Source organism: Trifolium pratense, linkage group LG3, assembly GCF_020283565.1.
Source record: "Trifolium pratense cultivar HEN17-A07 linkage group LG3, ARS_RC_1.1, whole genome shotgun sequence".
Classification (NCBI taxonomy): domain Eukaryota; kingdom Viridiplantae; phylum Streptophyta; class Magnoliopsida; order Fabales; family Fabaceae; genus Trifolium; species Trifolium pratense.
Window position 1 is genome coordinate 17,401,908 of NC_060061.1, and position 20,614 is coordinate 17,422,521.

General features: G+C 31.9%; 2 protein-coding genes across 5 annotated transcripts; both read left to right on the forward strand.

Moving 5' to 3' along the window:
* The first annotated feature begins 9,718 nt into the window (after window positions 1-9,718).
* LOC123915854 lies at window positions 9,719-20,313 on the forward strand. 4 transcript variants are annotated; one of them, XM_045967121.1, is made up of 5 exons: window positions 9,719-9,836; window positions 10,400-10,475; window positions 10,574-10,646; window positions 19,014-19,079; window positions 19,882-20,313. In XM_045967121.1, exons 2-5 carry the CDS (start codon window positions 10,426-10,428, stop codon window positions 19,966-19,968), a joined length of 276 nt encoding a protein of 91 aa, XP_045823077.1. In that variant the 5' UTR covers window positions 9,719-9,836; window positions 10,400-10,425; the 3' UTR covers window positions 19,969-20,313. The 4 variants fall into 4 exon arrangements, with proteins under 4 accessions (XP_045823077.1, XP_045823076.1, XP_045823075.1 ...); XM_045967120.1 differs by lacking the exons at window positions 10,400-10,475; window positions 10,574-10,646 and adding exons at window positions 17,994-18,066; window positions 18,165-18,237; XM_045967119.1 differs by lacking the exons at window positions 9,719-9,836; window positions 10,400-10,475; window positions 10,574-10,646 and adding exons at window positions 17,099-17,220; window positions 17,994-18,066; window positions 18,165-18,237.
* On the forward strand, window positions 12,149-14,353 carry LOC123915852 (non-classical arabinogalactan protein 31). Its single transcript, XM_045967115.1, has 2 exons — window positions 12,149-12,788; window positions 13,830-14,353. Exons 1-2 carry the CDS (start codon window positions 12,227-12,229, stop codon window positions 14,120-14,122), a joined length of 855 nt encoding a protein of 284 aa, XP_045823071.1. The 5' UTR covers window positions 12,149-12,226; the 3' UTR covers window positions 14,123-14,353.
* Window positions 20,314-20,614: the final 301 nt, after the last annotated feature.

Below are 20,614 nucleotides of genomic sequence, written 5' to 3' on the forward strand. Positions count from 1 at the left end.
CGGAATCTGTAGACAGATTCATAGGATAGCTTCTTAGGTCGAAATTTTGTTGTGGACAACGTCATGTTTCTAATTTCAAGAACAAACGGCTATATTTTGCTGATGATTCATCTATTTTCATGTACTTACTCGTTACTCCCACGAATGTTAACAGCACCCTTCTTTTAAAATGGGTGCACTTATAATTTTTATACAGTATACTATTTTTTCCGTCTCAAAATAAGTAAATTATTTTGACTATATATATTATTTACATACTCTCTCCGAACACAAATATAAACAAGAAAACTATTTACGCGGTGTTTAAAAAATTTAGAAGTTTAGTTAATTTTCTTGATTTAATACAAAACATGAGTTAAGTTTACTATATTACCCATTTTAAAAAGTGTAAAAGTATAAAAGTGAAATAAATGTCTAAAATAAAATATAATTAAATAAGGGTATATTAGGAATAGTAGTATTAATTAGTTTTAAAATGGTTAACTTTTGCTTATAATAATGACCAAAATTTAAAGTGTTTTTTGCTTATATTTGTGTCTGGAGGGAGTATCTTGTTTTGAACCTATTTTTCTACTAATAAATAAAAACAAATATTAGCATATAAGATGTTGGATTTATCTCGATGAGAATTTTCAAAATATCATATTTTTATAATTTTTACTATTATACTTGGCATGCGTGACGCAGTCAACTAACTCACTCATTGTGTGAGAGAGAGAGAGAGTATTGATTAAGAAATACAAGTCGTAATATTTTTAGTAGTATATGCAATGACATTTTTATTAAACTAATTTTATTAATTATTAATCAAAATGAAATATAATATTTTGTAGTAGTATACATAATAATCAATTGTTGGTTGGTTTAGTAATGATTGACGTTGAACTTGATAGGGTGAACCACGATTAGATCCCGTACAACTGCGATCGGGAGGGGACTGAAACCACTTAATGCTATAAATGATCTCCGAACCAGATTAAACTAGTGGTGAAAGCTAATAAAAAATGTAAATAACATTATTTTGAATTTTTTTTGTTGGTAAAATAACATTTATTTTAAAACAGAACGAGTAATAATAAAATAAGAGAGATGATTCTCTCCATTAACATGAGGGTGAATTTTATTTTCAACCCTTGATTTGGAAACAGAGATAAAGGAGAAAAGAAAAATAAAAGTGAATTCAAGGGTGAAGATTGGCAAAAAAAAAATGTTGATAAATTAAGAACATTCGGATACAAGGTAGGGATATATCTATTCTTCTCAGGGGAATTAGGCCTTATCCTAAAGAAATAAATGCAGAACAATGAAATATCCAAACTCCTAGTTAATCCTAAATGACAAAATAGAAGTCCCTAGTAACTTAAGGTGAATGAACTCACCAACAGCACAAAACGGTCCACGTACCCACTACTTTTTGCGGCAAGCATCTAGTGATTATGAATTTTTCAAGCTAAACCATCTAATGATACGGATATTGAGATAGACCCGACAAAGTGATACCTCTGTAACAACCGCCGACGAATTAAAGCTTGTTAAAGCAACCCAGAGCCAATTGAAAACCAAATCGAGGGATGGTCAGTCAATTACGCTGAGCCCCACAAGCAGATGACTTACCAAAGGCACCAGCGACTACTACCGTCAACACGGAGCATCTATATGTACCTAGTCCTTTCGAGCAAATCAGGCAAATTGGGTCTTGATGAGTCTAGCTAACAAGTAGCATCAAACCAAATATAACGAGGTATGAATCGACTGCAAAAACAAAAACGATCCAAGTAATCCCCTTTAAAACAGAAGAACGATATCGGCGACGGAGGTGACCTCTTTCCAATTCCAGGACAACAGTGAACAAAATTAAACTCAAAAAACCACTGTCGGTCAATGAACAAACAAAAATCCTGAAAATCAATCTTGAGATTTTGCATAGTTTTGCAACACTCAAGAAATTAGGAACAGTAGAGTTCTGCAGATTGGAGATTCACCCATCAATAGAGTTCTGAAGCCACTTCCTCATCATCAACCCAAAACCATTGTAGAACAGTCGCGAATCACAACATACTATCACGACATCACACCGTCGCGAATCACAGCATCACGAACACAAACAAGCGTCCGATCTGGAAGATCTGCGAACTGGCAACCAACCCTATATGCGGTTTCCCTCCAAAATGCCGGAGAGAAAGGATCATCTCGGCAGACACGAAACTGGTGGTGCGGAGGCAGATCTCATCGCACCACCCTCAAAGCGAGGAAAGGAACAACAAAGTTAAAGTGGTGGTTCTGTATGTAGAGAGAGGAGGAGAAGTGGAGGTTCTGTGAAGGACGAAAATGGTGAAAACGGTGGTTAAAGAAGAAACAATGATTGACAAACTTGAGAAAAATGAGAAAAAACAAATTGAAAGAATCCACTCTCATAAAATAAAAGGAGTACAAAAAAAGTACTTCAACTCTTGCAACGATTAAGCTTCGTACCCAACATTATAGTGGATAGCATCTATGAAGTTAAGGCATCTATGTAAACTTGGAGAGTTTTAAATCTAAAGATATAATTCTCATCATTCACTTGAGCTCATCACATAGTAAGACAATAATTATCATCATTCCACCACTACTAATGAAAATTTGACAATTAATTTTGTTTATTTTACTCTTATTTTTGTCATTGTGTCAAATTGGGTAATTTGATTTGATAATGCTCGGTTAGTCCTAAAAATACAATCGTGTTAAGTCTCTACAATTGTGTCTAGAAATGCCAAATTCCACCAAACAAAAACACAAACAACAACCACCAATCCACAATATTACTAATAAACATCTAATATATATCAAAATTAAATTTATGTGTTCCAAACCACAACAATTGGTGAAAAATTTGGAAGATATTCTCCTAACAAACACTTTTAACATTCAAATTTGGCTTAATTAGTAAAATGGTCTCTTAAAGACATTTTTGGTTTCACATTGGTCTCTTAGAGAAAAAAGGTCTGAATAGGTCCTTAAAGAAAAAATGTGTCCGAATAGGTCCCTTAAAAACATATCCGTTAATCAGTTTACTTACCAAAAATGTCTTTAAGAGATCATTTTACTCCTCTTATATAAGTTCCACAAAATATGTAGTGATACTAGTAGTAAATAATAAGCCAAACACGAGGCACATAAATATTCTCATAGTGTATACGTGCATTGGTTTGGAGTGCCCGCCAAGAAATACAAATAAATGTATAGTGATAAACAATGTATGAAAAGAGAGAAGTTGTTTATGGTTCATCCACTTGAGTTTGAGGGGGATGGGGTGTCCAAGCCTCATTATCACATTATTATTATTTTTCTTTGTCTTCTCTACTACAGTATAACATATGTTTTGGACTTTCAAAGTCAATGCCACATGCATCGGCTTTTTCTTTCACTGTACATGCTCCAGCTTCGTCAAAAAAAAAAATGCTTCATTTTTTTTTAATTCACCAAATGCTGCTTCGATGCTTTTTTTATACTATAATTAAACAAGTTTGACTATTATAAAAAAACAGTTTGACTATCGGTAAAAACCAAAATGTTTTGTTTGTCTTTTTTTATGTCTAAAAGAATTGTGTTTGGATTTGATTTCCTAGGTTTAGTTAGGTTGCTTACATTTATAATTATTTAGATGTAAATTAGCAAATGAGTGTACAACATTTAATAAAAGTTATCTAACTGACCCTCAATTTTCTAGTATAAAATAACTAAATGTCAAGAGTTTTTTGTTCAAAGTGAAAAGGTGCGCATTGCTAATTTACACCAACATGTTTTTAGTTGGTTGTAAATTAGCAACCCCATATATATATATATATGAGAAGGGATCTGTTGACTCCAGGAGTAAGTTTCCATTGACTTACTCCGCTTAATAAATCGATATCGGCATTATATTTCTTCAATCTAATCGTTGAATTCAAAGATCTTATTGAGTAGATCAACTCCACAAATTTTTATAAAAATTCAAAAAATGTAGTTATGTATTCGGACAATTGAAATTCAACGATTTTTTTAAAAGTTTGTCGTACGTTCAATTGAAGTTGTCAGAAAAAGTATCAAACGATTTTGATTTTTTATAAAAATTTGTGGAGTTGATCTACTCAATGAGATATTTGAATTCAACGGTTGGATTGAAGAAATATAATGCCGACGTCGAGTTATTAAGCGGAGTAAGTCAATGGTGACTTACTCCTGGAGTCAACGGATATATATATATATATTACATGATAAAAAAAAAACTATTGACCCTTAAAAAAATGAGAGTGCTATTACCAACATTGTTGGAAACTTGTACATTTGCGTTGCAAGAATGCGAATTCCAAATATCGGATAACCAGAGCACCTATGCATGTGCTCTTCTGCAGCAGTTTGTCTGCGCCAAGCCAACATATTGTTTTCTTTATCATTATTCTTTTGTACTACAAAATATGATGCTCAAAATTAGTTTTATGTAATGTTAATGTCCACAAGTAAATAAGTCATATATACATGATATAGTTAGATCTTTAAACTTATTTATGCAAGGACGAGAATAACACTACAACAAGTATGAGATGAGAAAGGATTGGCTTTGCCATTAGCGGCGAAGGGATCAAATTACACTGGTGTAACATTTGACTAATGTTACACTGCTCAATAACGCTTTAACGAATACAAATTTTATAAAATACACCGTTGGATTGAAAGTTTATATTGTATAGATCATCCTTGTTAGATTTTACAAAAATCTAAAATCGTTTGATATGTTATTGAAACAAATCAAGATTAACGGTATTCAATAAAAACGCACAAACCATTAATCTTGATCAATTTCAATAACATATCAAACGATGTTAGATTTTTGTAAAATTTAACAAGGATGATCCATACGATATAAGCTTTCAATCCAACGGTGAATTTTGTAAAATTTGTATTCGTTAAAGCGTTATTGAGCGGTGTAACATTAGTCAAATGTTACACCGGTGTAATTTGATCCCTCCCCTATATATATATATATATATATATATATATATATATATATATATATATATATATATAAATCATTAATTGACATGCTCTTTCTTTTACGCAAGATTGACATGCTTAAAAATAAATTTTATATTCACATGCATGTGACATACATATATACTACAAGCAAGATTTGTTTGATCACAATTTTTGAATAAAAAGATTTGGACACACATCAAAATTGACAAAATACATAATACTACTACTACTAATATTTACTTATATCAGAAAAATATATTATTTGAAATCTTATGTGTGTTTTCAAATATTTTTTATTTGAAATAATTGTGACCAAATATGTCTTGCTAGAATATATCTTCCTGTTAATGTGATACTGGTGTCACTCCAGCTCTCATACTCTCTTTTTACTTGAACAATGTCTTCCTTCTTTCTCCTGATTTTCCACCTTCTCTATGTTTTGTTAGATATTCATTATAAACATTTTCTTCTCATAACACCACTCTTTATTATGCGCAGTGAATTAATAATACTAGTACGGTGCCTAACTTTCTCGTAATCTCTTTATATATTGATTAGTACTTATGAAGCCCCGATACTCTAAAAAGGTGAAGTATTGTGTCCGACACGTACCCGATATCGATACTTGTCCAATACTTTTCAATATGCGTATCGGAGAAGTATCGACAATTAATAATATTTTTTAAAAAAAAATATAACATATGTGTGTCAGATACTTCTCCGATATGTGTATCGGAGAAGTTCTCCGATATGTGATCGGAGAAGTATCGGGCAACTAATGCTCTTTGGTGATGGAAACGGAGGAGAGGAAACTAAAACAATTCGTGTGTTCCTCTTAAGTAGTGAATGTTAAAGTATGATGTTTTTTATGTATAAACAACTATGTCTTTTTTGGGTAGTAGTACCGATGATTTTTTTTGGATAATATTAATTGTCCTTTGTGGATAGTATTTAACTTAAAATATGTAATTGTCACTCGTTTGCTCATTTTGAGTAATTTAAATGTTAATTTTTTATAATTATCGATTTTAGTTATGTTTATATATTGTGCATTTATATATATATATATATATATATATATATATATATATATATATATATATTTAATTTTTTAATAACGTATCCAAGCCGTATCGAATCGAAAATTTTGAAAATTTTCTCGTATCACTGTATCGATATCGTATCAGTATCATGTCACGTATCTGGGCTTCATTGATTGCTACGGTAAAATTTTGATATTGTAGATACAGTGCAATCCAAAAAAATAATTGGAATTTTTATTTAATGATAGCTTTGTTCGATTTGTGAATATATCCCAAAATCGTCATTGTGATTTGGAACGGATGTTGTAGATGAAGAAGAGAATGGAAGATATATTGCTTTTTTTACTTTTTCTTTTCTTTATGTTGTGCTGTGCCTAAAGTATGAGGACTCCTTGTAGCTTTTCTACGATGTCATTTTCAGATGATGAAGCTGTTAAAGTTGCTACTGCAATGCAAGTTTTTTGATTTAAAAATATACATTTTTTGGGGTCTGCAACCTGCAAATATTTTGGATTACCTTTTGTTCTGGACTAGACTAGAACTAGTCCACTTCATACGCTCTAAAGTCCACATAGCTTGCCCTCATCATATCCATGTCAACAGAACATGGTGGAACCTCTCCAAGATAAGAGCAAATTACTGTTTTACCCACTATCTAAGGGTGATATCTTGGCAGTCCATCTTATTGGGCCTTGGCAAGTCCAACCCAATAAGAGGACATTTGGCCCAGAGCTGGGGGCTATATAAGCTCTCATATACAGGAGAGCAAGATAATACTATTCATTCTCTCAATTACTTTCTCTCTCTAGTATCTCTCTTGCTCCCTTTCCTTGTCTGACTTTGGCATCAGAGCACCTGCATGTACAACCCCTCTCCATGGATCAGCTGCTCGACCCGTCGTCAACCACCTGCTCGACGGACTACTAACTGACCATTTACCTGTTCTGATCAACCGTTAAGATCACCTTTGAACAACATGATGCTCTCTCTTGTGGCTTTAGAGGCTTTGAAACAATGCCACCATTTGACACATTCTTGTTTTTGAAGGACAGGCAAAAAAATTGGTGTTTGAATTTTGCTCATACTTGTATTGCCATGAAAATATCCATGTCAGAGAAAGTTTTGTAAAACAATTTAATTTGATTGGGAGATCATCGAAACTTCTATTGAATCTTTGTCAAAACACTTGAAAGCCTTCTTAGACTTACGATACACTCATTTCATGTGTATGAGACCAAAATAATCCCACCATTTTAGAAATCAGGAAATGTATAATTGATTCCGGTCATAAAATATACTCCCTCCAGTTCTTTTTATAAGAAATACTTTGGGAAAAATATTGATCTTTTTTTACAAGAAATTTTGACCAATTTCCAAATATTTTAAATGTTTAATTTCACTTATGCCCTTATTTATTATGATAGAGAATATTAAAAATAAGTAAGTTAGTTGAATTAAGAGTAATTAAATAAGAGTATAAATGGAATAAGTTTAAATTTATAGGAGTATTAAATGAAAATAACTATTTACAATGTGTTTTCTTGGTTGTGTGATTTTTTCAAAGTATTCCTTATAAAAAGAATCGAAGGGAGTAGTATAAACCAAGAATGCTTATTGGTTTTGTTTTGCTTCTAGAAAATGTGTCTTCAAGCATGGATATAAATCCCAGTAATTTTATCCAATGGGATCAAATGTTGGGAGAACATTTTGGTTTTAATATTTAAATAATTAAATTAATACTAAGAGTAACTTCTTATTTCTCTCATTGATATGCGTAAAAGCATGGTATGGGAAAGCTAAAACAAAATATGGAAAAAAAGAATAAAACGGATAATTTTGGAAGATAAACAATAATTATAAATTGATATCGTAAAACGATTTATATTTTGATACAAAATATTTTTTCAAAGTGACTTATATTTTGGAACGGATGAAGTAATATTTTAAGGTTTTAATAATAACATGTCATGAGAAAAAAGTCATTTGGAACATAATATGTACATTTTTGTTAAAAAAGAAAAAAGGTCTTAATATATATCATTAATTTAATTATTTATGAAGTGAATAATTTTAAAATTATAACCATGTTAAAAAATTATGAGAAGAAAAATATATTTTAGTCCCTCCACCCTCCCTCAACTATGAACCATTAACTTATGAAGAAAAAATAATTGGCTTAAATGCAGTTTTGGTCCCCAAAGTTTCACAATTGCTTGATTTTGATCCCTCACATTTCAATTGCTTGATTTCAACCCATGAGTTTCACAATTGCTTGATTTTAGTCCTCCAGGTTTCAATTGCTCGATTTTGGCCCCCCATGTTTACCCCCTTTTGCATTTGCTAGCCCCCCGTTGACTTTTTTAACTAAAAATTGCTTATGTGACATTTTTAAAATAAAATTAAAATATGTTTTAATTAAAAAATAATAATATTTGCTTTTATAAAAATGTATTAAAAATTGTTTTTTTAATAAAAGGTTTAATAATTCTTTTTTATTTTAAAAAAAGTTTACAAAGTTTTTAAAAAATAGTTCATAATTTTTTTTTACTTTTTTATATAATAAAATTATTTTATAAACTACATATAATAAAAAAAATATTTTATAATTTAGTTTTTAAAAAACAATTTGTAATTTATTTATATATTTTTAAATACTTATTTAATTTTTAAATGCCACATAATCAATTTTTAATCAAAAAATTCAACGAGGGGCTAGCAAATGAAAAAATGGGTAAACTTGGAGGGTCAAAATCGAGCAATTGAAACTTGGAGGGCTAAAATCAAGCAATTGTGAAACTTAGGGGATTAAAATCAAGCAATTGAAACGTGGGGGGCCAAAATCAAGCAATTGTGAAACTTTGGGGGCCAAAACTGCATTTAAGCCAAAATAATTTATGAACCATTAAATCAAACATATATAGGAGCGTGCAATTAAAATTAGGGGTGGTAAAAGCGGGCAAGACTGTTCTGTTTAGACTTGTCCCGCTTAAGTCTGCCTAAAAGTGAGACGAAATGGATCAACTTAGTTGACCGAGTTTAAAATCACATTATCCTATTTATTGGCGGACAAGCGAGTTGGCGGGGGACTCGTAAAAAAAGCTCCTTTATTTTATTTTATTTTGACACTCGTTAAAAGAAAATGTTGATGTTATTTAAAAAAATTGGAAACAAACAAATTTATGAGAAAAACCGGCTTATGAGACAAATCAAACACCAACACACCATCAAATCAACAAATCTAACAACATAGTTAACAAATTCAACATAATTAATACATGAAATAATGTCACCATATATATCCAAACATTAAATAAGTCTCTAAAGAAAAATAAATTCACCAATATAAAATAAATAGAAAAAACCTAAATAGTTGGACCACCTCATTTTATTAAAAAGTTTGCCTAACTCACGTAAAAGAAAGAAAAAAGACAGATTTTATGTAACTCTTAGGGCGGCCCATTTCATCCTGCCCCGCTTTTTATACGTGTTCAACGGGCGGACCAACTAAAGAGGTCAAACTATAAAATTCGACTCGGTCCACCAAAAACGATGAGTTAAACGGACCGGCCCAACGGATCGGGTCCATTTTCCCACCCCTAATTAAAATTCATTTGCTTTCACTCCTTATTTATTTACATTTTTTTTTGACAAATCTTTCTCTCCTTATTTAAACCAAACCTATAAATAATAAAAATTTGTTCCCTCCATTTTAGATTCCCATTCCTCAGTTGAATCAATCAATCAAACCCTCGCCGACGGAGCACATCTCTACTTCCCAGTAAGGTTTCCCGGTTGTTGGTACGTTTCTCCTTTCTTTCTCTTTCCCTCTATAACAATCGTTTCCCCTTTGTATTGTGTTGATATGAGAATCACCCAATTTTTACAAAACCCTAACCTTTATTTGCATTTTTAATCTACAATTGCTTCTAAATCTAAAAAGTCCCAAATTTTACTAAACCCTAAATTTCAATGTCAATATCATTGCATATTTGCATGTTAGAAGCCACAATGTTGGGGAAAATTTCAAAATCGCATGTGTCTGTACTCTGTAGTCTACACTGTATTGTTTGTCATGTGGATAAATATTTATTTAAAATTTGAATTTTTTAAAATATGTAAGGATTATAAGTCTAGAAAATTGAGTAATGCAGAATTATTACTACTATAATTTAGGACGAAATTCGACTGTGAAAATAATTAATTTTGTTATTGAATGCGCCTCATCGACCAAATTCAACCTTGAAAATAATTAAGGTGCAATTAGGTTTTCATGTTGATTATCTACAATTTCAGCATGATATCAGGTTAAGCCAAAGTGTTTCCTTTTGGATTTACAGAATAACATGTGCTGTTATTTTCAGGTTTGGTCTTCAATTACTGTTGTATAATGACGGAGTCCGGAAAATTTGACCCGAGACATTCTGGAGAGCTGTTGAAGTATACTTCTTATCTACTTTTTGTGTTTTTCATAATGTGATGTATCTGCCATGAACTGTTTATTGAATTGCTTATGTTTCTATTTTGCTGGTGAATAGGCATATGGATAAGCAGAATGAGGTCCTTATGGAAGCGTATAGATCGATGTTGCATGAATTGCAAAAACTTCAGGTTGGTATATTTCCCCTGCATACACAATCCCTTTCTTGAGTATTGGGATTTAGTATTACATTGCTGGTTGCGTCTATTTTGCTTTACTCTTGGCTTTATCAATTTAGGAAATGGCTATTCGTCGTATTGCTAAAAGTGGCAACAAGAAAATGTGTCTGATAGTCTGATACTTTTCAAGAGAGAAAAATGCTATCTTTAGAATGTGATGTTATTTCATGATTGAAATTTCACCATCTCATAATTTTGGCTCATTTGATGGCGAAATTATAGTCCTGCGTGTTGATTTATCAGTTCTAATATAGGAAATTCCTTTATCTTTGCGCAATGACATACTAAGCTTGTGGTAAATCTTATTATTCCATGGATCTAGACCATTTCATTCCAGTCTCTTGCTGCAAAAGAGTCTTTCCTTTGGATTTATCATATAGTTGTCTGATGTTTCTTCTATATGATATGTTTATCATTTTAACATATGATTATGTGAATTTGCTATCTTTCAATTGCCTTAGTTACTGTGTTTACTAAACAGGGGGAGAAGGGGAAAACCTTTAAAAACTGGTTGTTTTCTAGCTCTAATTCTAAGGGGGTTATATTCTTGAATTTTTTATCTGCCACTGTCTGTCACCAAGTATAATTTGCTCTTCCTTTATTGTTGTTGGCTATGATGTATACCAGGATAGTTTTGTTTGGCTTTATTTGTTGTGTATCAATATTCAAGAAATAATTAACTAGAATCAAACTTTTCTCTGGTGATTATTATTTTGACAACATAAATCACATGACACCTACAAAAACTTGAATCCCCTAAATTTTGGAGTTCTGGTTGTTAGGTGGAAGAAGAAATGCTTATGCGCGAGCTTTATGAAGTTATGTCGGTTCATAGGTCTACTAAACAGGTAAAGCTCTATCTGCTCTATTCTCATTAACCATCCTACATATGATATTCCTGTCATCTGTCCAAAGGATTGAACTAAAATTTGTCTTAACCTTTTTGGTTTCTGGATACTGATGATGCTACTATTGATGAATGATAGTGTTTGGTATTTGTAGTAGTTGTGTTGTATTAGAAATTTTCACTAAAAATGTTTTATATCTATTTGTCATTCACAATGGTACTTGTAGCAACCATATATAATGGTAGTTCATGCTAGCACCCTTTGTGGGGAGGGGTTCATTGTGTAAATTGAAATGTCACATATATGTCAATTATGATTGAAAACTTTGGAAGTATTTGATAGAATAGAATATTCATGCCATTAAGTATAATTATATTTGTATTTATTTTTATTTATGATTATCATTATTCATAGGTTATTATTGTATATATAAAAATAATTACAAATAAATAAAAATATAATTAAGTCAAAAAAAATACAAATATAATTATACTTAATGAAATGAATATTTTATTCTATAAGTATTCACAGCAATTTTATTTTCCAAAGCTAATATTTTTTTAAAAAGTGAAATGATTTTGGGCGCTGCTATAAATATCAACCCTCACACACTCTCATCACACCAACATCTTCACTTCCTCTCTTCTCTCTTTCTTTCTAGGTTACTTTCTCTTGCAAAGAGAAATGGCAAAAACCCTTGCAATGTTGCTTCTCTTTCTTCAACTAACCTCTTTCATTGCATTTGCTGAACACCTTGAAACTCTTCCACCAACTTACCCTCCTCATCACTCACCTTCTCCACTTCACCCACCAACTAAATCACCACCTCATCCACCGTCTAACGCCCCTCACCACCATCACCACCACCACAATCACACACCATCCCCTGCTCCTTCCCCTGTTTCTCACACTCCTACTCCTTCACACCCTCCTTACCATTCTACCCCTGTTCCTGCTAAACCACCAACTGGTCACCACCACCACCATCACCACCCACCTGCTCCTGCTCCTGTTCACACTCCTGCTGTTCCAACACATCCACCTGTGCATCCCCCTGTTCCAGCTCACTCACCTCTGCACCCCCCTGTTCCAGCTCACTCACCTCTGCATCCCCCTGTTCCAGCTCACCCACCATTGCATCCTAGTCCTATTCCTAGAAGCTTTATAGCTGTTCAAGGTGTTGTTTATGTCAAATCTTGCAAGTATGCTGGTGTTGATACTCTCTTGGGAGCTACATCTCTTCTTGGTTTGTTTCTCAACTTTTAACTTTACTATTTTCATTTTCTCAGTAATGTCATTTTCATTAGATCTTTTGTGAAACAGTGAAATTTCAATTTTTGTATATGTTTTACACTTTCTTTCAGTCTAATTTTACTGTGGCTAGGATCAGCATGTACAGAACAGTGTAGATAGATCTAAAATATTAGTATTACAACCATGGATCTGTACATCTTGCTAGTACAGTATTTTTCAGATCTCTATGTATCTAGCTTTGCCTTTTTCATTGATCACCTATCACAGCTTAGATTCTCTTCCAAAGACCAAGATTGAATACACTTTTTTAGAAACCAAGGTTTAGAAAAATATTGGGGTTTTAAGGGTTAAATATCTATTTTTTATTTTAGTTTCTATACAAAATTTTCAATTTTCAATTTTATATTTTATAAATATTTCCGCTTTTTTAACTAAAAAATAAAATCTTTAAAAAAATCAGGTCAAGCAGGTGAGTTTAGTGTATTTTCGATCTTATGGTAGAATCATGGTGAATTGGTCAAAAAAAATTTGTAAAGAAATGAAATATTACTTATTTTATTATACTGACTATACTAATATAGTATTTAATGTGAGACAGAGGCTCAAACCTAGGAAATTTTGAACTTGTCACAAAAGAAGCTTTGACCATACACATATAAACAAAACAAAATCAAGCAGATTGACATGAAATAATTTTTAATGTTTAAATCTAACATTATTTTATTTTGTGACAGTTATGGGACTATTTTTTTTAATCCAAAATAAAAATAGACTATATTATGCCACTTTATTACAATTTGTTTGCAATTAAGGGAACAGTATGGGTTTATGTGTTAAGAGAAGAGAATCCAATAATAGCATAGCAAAAACTTTAACCTAAAGCTACTTTGTCGTTTTAGTAAAGCTGCACGCTTACTGAGAATAGGTATTATTAGTTGTGTCCTTTTTTTTTCATACGACAACATTATGTATCTTTTTGTTACTAAAAGACAATGACAATAATTAATGTTGTTTTCAAAATTGAATTTTGAAGGTGCCATTGTAAAGCTACAATGTAACAACACAAAGTACAAGTTGGTTCAAACACATGAGACTGATAAGAATGGTTATTTCTTCATTGAAGGCCCAAAGAGTATCACAAGCTATGCAGCTCATAAGTGTAATGTTGTTTTGGTTAGTGCACCAAATGGGCTTAAGCCTTCAAATCTTCATGGTGGGCTTACTGGTGCTGGTCTTAGGCCCGGGAAACCTTATGTGTCTAAGGGTCTTCCTTTCATTGTCTACACCGTTGGGCCTCTTGCATTTGAGCCCAAATGTCCTCGTTAATTAAGATAATTATTAGAATATGGAAAAATTAATTTCTGAGTTTATTTATAAATTAGATTGTTGTGTTTTAGTGTTAGGGGTTGGTTTTATCTTGTGTTAAAATATGGTACTTTTGAGCTTGAATTATCACTGCATAATAAAAAGTGATGTTATGTGTGTGTGATTTATGATTCTTGTAAGAATTATTATGAAATATTAATTAAAGAAATGATGTTTATCGCTTTTGTTTAATTTGTTTACTCTAATTTTGTTTTTCTTTTTGTTAGGAAAGTATTCTTATTAAGTAGGAAAAACAAAAAAAGGAAAGTTTCTTAAGACAATGTTTAGAATTTAGATTGACATGCTCTTTCTTTTACGCAAGATTGACATGCTTAAAAATAAATTTTATATTCACATGTGACTTACATGATACATACAATCAAGATTTGTTTGATCACAATTTTTTGAATAAAAAGATTTGGACACATCAAAATACATACTGCTACTAATATTTACTTAGATCAGAAAAATATATTATTTGAAATCTTATGTGTGTTTTCAAATATTTTTTATTTGAAATAATTGTGACCAAATAAGTCTTGCTAATGAATACATCTTCCTGTTAATGTGATACTGGTGGTGTCTAGGAATCATACTCTCATTTTACTTGAACAATGTCTTCATTCTTTCTCTTGATTTCCCACCTTCTCTATGTTTTGTTAGATATTCATCATAAACATTTTCTTCTCATATCATTATGCAGTGAATAATGTCTGATACTAGTATGGTGTGAAACTTTCTCGTACTCTCTTTATATATTGATGTAAAAATTTGATCCTATAGCTACAGTGCAATCCAAAAAATATAATTGAAATTTTTTTTATGATAGCTTTTTCCGATTTGTGAATATATCCCAAAATCGTCAACGTGATTTGGAACGGATGTTGTAGGTGAAGAAGTGGATGGAAAATATTGCTTTTCCTTTTTCTTTTCTTTATCTTGTGCCAAATGTATGAGGACTCCTTGTAGCTTTTCTACAATGTCATCTTCAGATGATGAAAGCTGCTAAGGTTGATGCAATGCGAGTTTTTTGATTTAAAAATATACATTTTTGGGGGTCTACAACTTGCAAATATTTTGGATTAGCTTTGAACCACATGATACTCTCTCTTGTGGCTTTAGAGGAGTTGAAATGAGGCTACCATTTGACACATTCTTGTTTTTGAAGGATAGGCAAAATTGGGTTTGAATTTTGCTCGTACTTGTATTGCCATGAAAATATCCATGTCAATGAAAGTTTTGTAAATAAAATTAATTCGATTGGGAGATCATCGAAATCTCTATTGAATCTTTTGTCAAGAATATGGGACCAAAATAATCCCACCATTTTGAAAACCATCATGGCCAGTTGATTAATCCAAGGGCTGTCATATTTGCAGCAGGCATTGCAGCAGAGAACATAGCAGCTGAGGATCCAAATCGCAGCAATTTTATCCAATGGGATCGAATCTTTGGGAGAACATTTTGGTTTTAATAGTTAAATAATTAAATTAATGATATTTTAATAATAATATGTCATGAGAAAAAAGTCATTTGTTAAAAAAAGGAAAAAGGTCTTAATATATAATTTTTTTTTACAACCTAATATATCATTAATTTAATTATTTATGAAGTCAATAATTTTTAAATTATAAGTATGTTATAAAATTATGAGAAGAAAAATATAATTTAGTCCCTCCACCCTCCCTCAACTATGAACCATTAACTTATGAAGAAAAAATAATTTATGAACCATTAAATCAAACATATATAGGAGTATGTAATTTAAATTAGGAAAATGCTAAATAGTGCCCCTGGAGCACTAGTTAAGCATATAAATAAGGAAATTCTGTCTTGGAAATTATGTATTCAATACATTGAAAATATAAAAAGTCATCTTATCAACATTAACTTTTTCTTTTATTTCTATTTTTGATATGCTTAACTAGTACCCCGAGGGCACTATTTAGCATGACCATTTAAATTAAGGGTGGCAAAGTGGATAAGCCTGCCCCGTTTAGGTTTGTCCCGCTTAAGTATGCCTAAAAGTGAGGCGAGCGGATTAACTTAAATAATTGAGTTTAAAATCACATCGTCCTCTTTATGGCAAACAAATGAGTTGGTGGGTGATCCTTCAAACATAAAGTTTGGTTTTTGTTTTTTTATTTAAAAAACATGTTGATGTTATTTAGAAAAAAATTGGAAACAAACAAATTTATGTTGTTTTGGTGGGTTTGGTTTATGCCCCCACCTTTTCTTTTCTTTTTTCATTTCAATAATACTTTTGGTGGGATGATAGAGGAGTGGTGGTGCATTGAGGTGTCAACATAGTTGGGATGTCGATAAATTATTATGATGCTATTCAAACCAATTTTGGGAAAAGAAAAAAAAACAAATTTATGAGAAAAATGGCTTAGCTTATGAGACAAATCAAACACCAACACACCATCAAATCAACAAATCTAACAACATAATTTTTTTTTTTTTTTTTTATAATTAAGAGCATCCAAACATCAAGGTAGAGAACAACATAGTTAACAAATTCAACATAATTAATACCTAAAATAATGTCACCGTTATAAATCCAAACATTAAATAAGTCTCTTAAAAAAAATTCACCAATATAAAATAAATAGAAATACCTAAATTTCCCTAAATAGCGTTGTATTTTATTGAGTTGGGTCACCTCATTTTATTAAAACGTTTGTCTGACTCACCGAAAATAAAGAAGAAAAAAGATAGATTTTATGTAACTTGTTTGTCAGTCCGCTCAGTCCCGACCCCCTTTTTAAGCGTGATCAACGAGACTGAACAACTAAATGGGTCAAACTCAAAAACTCGTCTCAATCCACCAAAAATAACAGGTTAAACGGATCGGGCCGGCGGGTCATGTCAATTTTGCCACCCCTAATTAAAAATCATTTGCTTTCGCTCTTTATTTATTTATTTTTTTGACAAATCTTTCTCTCCTTATTTAAACCAAACCTATAAATAATAAAAATTTGTTCCCTCCATTTTAGATTCCCTTTCCTCAGTTGAATCAATCGAACCCTCGCCGACGGAGCACATCTCTACTTCCGGTAAGGTTTCTCCGTTGTTGTTACGTTTCTCCTTTCTCTCTTCTCTGCAACTCTCTTTCTCTTATAACAATCGTTTCCCCTTTGTGTTGTGTTGATATGAAAATCGCCCAAATTTTACAAAACCCTAACCTTTATTTAGATTTTGTCTGACTCCTTAATCTATAATTGCTTCTAAATCTAAAAAGCCCCAAATTTTACTAAACCCTAAATGTCAATATCATTGCATATTTGCATGTTAGAAGCCACAATATTGGGAAGATTTCAAAATTGTTTATGTGTCTGTAGTCTACACTGTATTGTTTGTCATATGGATAAAGATTTATTTAAAATTTAACTTTCTTAAAATATGTAAGGACTAAGGATTATGTCTAGAAAATTTAATTATGCATAATTATTTAAAAATTTAATAAAACTATTACTACCGTGTCTCATAAGTGTAGCTCAAAATGGTAGCTACTAGGGACATTATTGGAGTGGCCGGGGTTCGAACCCCGGATTCCACACTTCTCCGCATTTAAATGTGTGAGAGTCTAGCCACTAGGCTACTTGACCAAAAAAAAAAAAACAACTATTACTATAATTTAGGATGAAATTCGACCTTGAATATAATTAATGTTGTTATTGAATGCGCCTCATCGACCAAATTCAACTTTGAAAATAATTAAGGTGCAATTAGGTTTTCATGTTGATTATCTACAATTTCAGCATGATATCAGGTTAAGCCAAAGTGTTTCCTTTTGGATTTACAGAATAACGTGTGCGTTTATTTTCAGGTTTGTTCTTCAATTATTGTATAATGACGGAGCCTGGAAAATTTGATCCAAGACACTCCGGAGAGTTGTTGAAGTATACTTCTTATCTACTTTTTGTGTTTTTCATAATGTGATTTATCTGCCATGAACTGTTTATTGAATTGCTTATGTTTCTATTTTATTGGTGAATAGGCATATGGATAAGCAGAATGAGATCCTTATGGAAGCGTATAGATCAATGTTGCATGAGTTGCAAAAACTTCAGGTTGGTATATTTCCCCTGCATACACAATCCCTTTCTCGAGTATTGGGATTTAGTATTACATCACTGGCTGCGTATATTTTGCTTTATTCTCCTATCAATTTAGGAAATGGCTATTCGTCGTACTGCTAAAAGTGGCAACAAGAAAATGTGTCTGACACTTTTAAGAAAGAAAAATGATATCTTTAGAATTGTGATATTATTTCATGATTGAAATTTTACCATCTCATGATTTTGGCTCATTTGATGTCGAAATTATAGTCCTGCATATTGATTATCAGTTCTACGCTGATACCACAATATAGGCAATTCCTTTATCTTTGCAATGTGATACTAAGCTTGTGGTAAATTTTATTATTCCATGGATCTAGACCATTTCATTTCAGTCTCTTGCGCGATATTTTAACATATGATTATGTCTTCATTTGCAACCTTTCAATTGCCTTAGTTACTAATATGTTTACTCAACGGAGGTGAAGGGGAAAACCTTTGAAAACTGGTTGTTTTCTAGCTCTAATTTTAAGCTGGCTTATATTCTTGAAATTTTGATCTGGCACTCTGTCTATCACCAAGTATAATTTGCTCCCCCTTTATTGTTGTTGGTTATGATGTATACCAGGATAGTTTTGTTTTGTTTTGTTTTATTTGTTGTGTATCAATATTCAAGAAATAATTAACTGGAGTCAAACTTTTCTGGTTATTATTATTTTGAATACGTAAATCAGATGACACCTACAAAAACTTGAATCCCCTAAATTTTGGAGTTTTGGTTGTGTTAGGTGGAAGAAGAAATGCTTATGCGCAAGCTTTATGAAGTTATGTCCATTCGTAGTTCCACTAAACAGGTAAAGCTCTATCTGCTCTATCTCATATTCTCATTAACCAACCTACATATGATATTCCTGTCATTTGTCCAAAGGATTGATCTAAAATTTGTGTTAACCTTTTTGGTTTCTGGATACTGATGATGCTTCTATCGTTGAATGATGATGTTTGGTATTATTTGTAATAGTTGTCTTGTAGATTAGAAATTTTCACTAAAAATGTTTTATATCTATTTATCACCCATAAAATGAACGACATGAACATTTGTAACCTGTAGCAACTATGTAAATTGAAATGTCACATATGTCAATTATTTTATGGAATCATAAGAGGCTGGCGATTGAAAATTCGAAATGCATCAAATTGAATTCCACAAGTCATTAAGTGCACCGTTTTTATGCACCATGAATTACCAAAAGTTTGAATGTTGGTGTACAATAAACGAGTTTCTCCTCAAGTGATAATTTCATGAGGTGGTTGACTTCTCCTTTTTATTTCTTTTTCTCTCTCGACTATTCTATGGAGGGGCTGGAGTGATGATAAGTAAAGTGCCTCTTACTCTATAGAATAAATGTTAAGTTATTTTTAACATACTAGCCCAAATTTAAAGTATATCTCACACTAAAAACAGGACTTGTTTAAAGGCCTAATTTCCATTACTCGGTTGTGATTTGTTTAGCCTCCCTTACCTCTCACAAGTGTAGAGAGAAAGGGGCAGGGAGGGAAGCATTGTAGGTGTGCTCAAGATTTGGGATATATTTTATCTTTAAGTGGATTACTAGGTTGCTTTGACAACTGTTTTGCTGTTTAACTTGTGTGCAGAATGAAGACAACTCCAACACATCCCATAATAGTGAAGGAGCTGAACAGTCCGTTAATGAAGTCAGTACAGATCATGAGGAACAGTAATGACAATTCTTGTTGGACACAGATCACCTACAGTATAAAGAGAAAAGAAAAACATGGATCATGTCACACATTGACATTGACAATTCCTGATGCAGTTGAATCTGCATGACATTGACATAGATCATTTAGTGGGTTGTGCATGTATGGAGAGGACTTACAGATTGTAGATTGGACGAAAGACTGTCCAATAGTAATAGGAAGACCAAACCAAAGTCTTTGTTTTATCAAAATCTCTATATTTATTTCCTTAACAAGTGTCCTAAAGATACTCTTTGGGATTATGACCAAAGTGTAAATAAAAGCACAATTTTTTTCTTGATTGAGAATTAAGAGATTTTGATCTTCTACGTGTTAACGCTTGACACCAAAAATATGTCTACGTTTTAATGGTTGAATGTAGAGCACGTTAAATCTTAGCAGAATATGAAATGAGATGGGTTACTTATGTCTTATGTTATGGAGATGTTTAATTTCAGCCTTATAGTTCAACCTTGGGGAACACAGTCTCCGTTATGGAAGTGATCGTGGAATGAAGACGAAATAGTGAATATGTTTCTTGTTATAAAGGTCATTAAAATTCATTCAACAATGTCTAGTGATTCAAATTTACTTGGCCTGGTATGATCATATCGAAGCATCATACTGC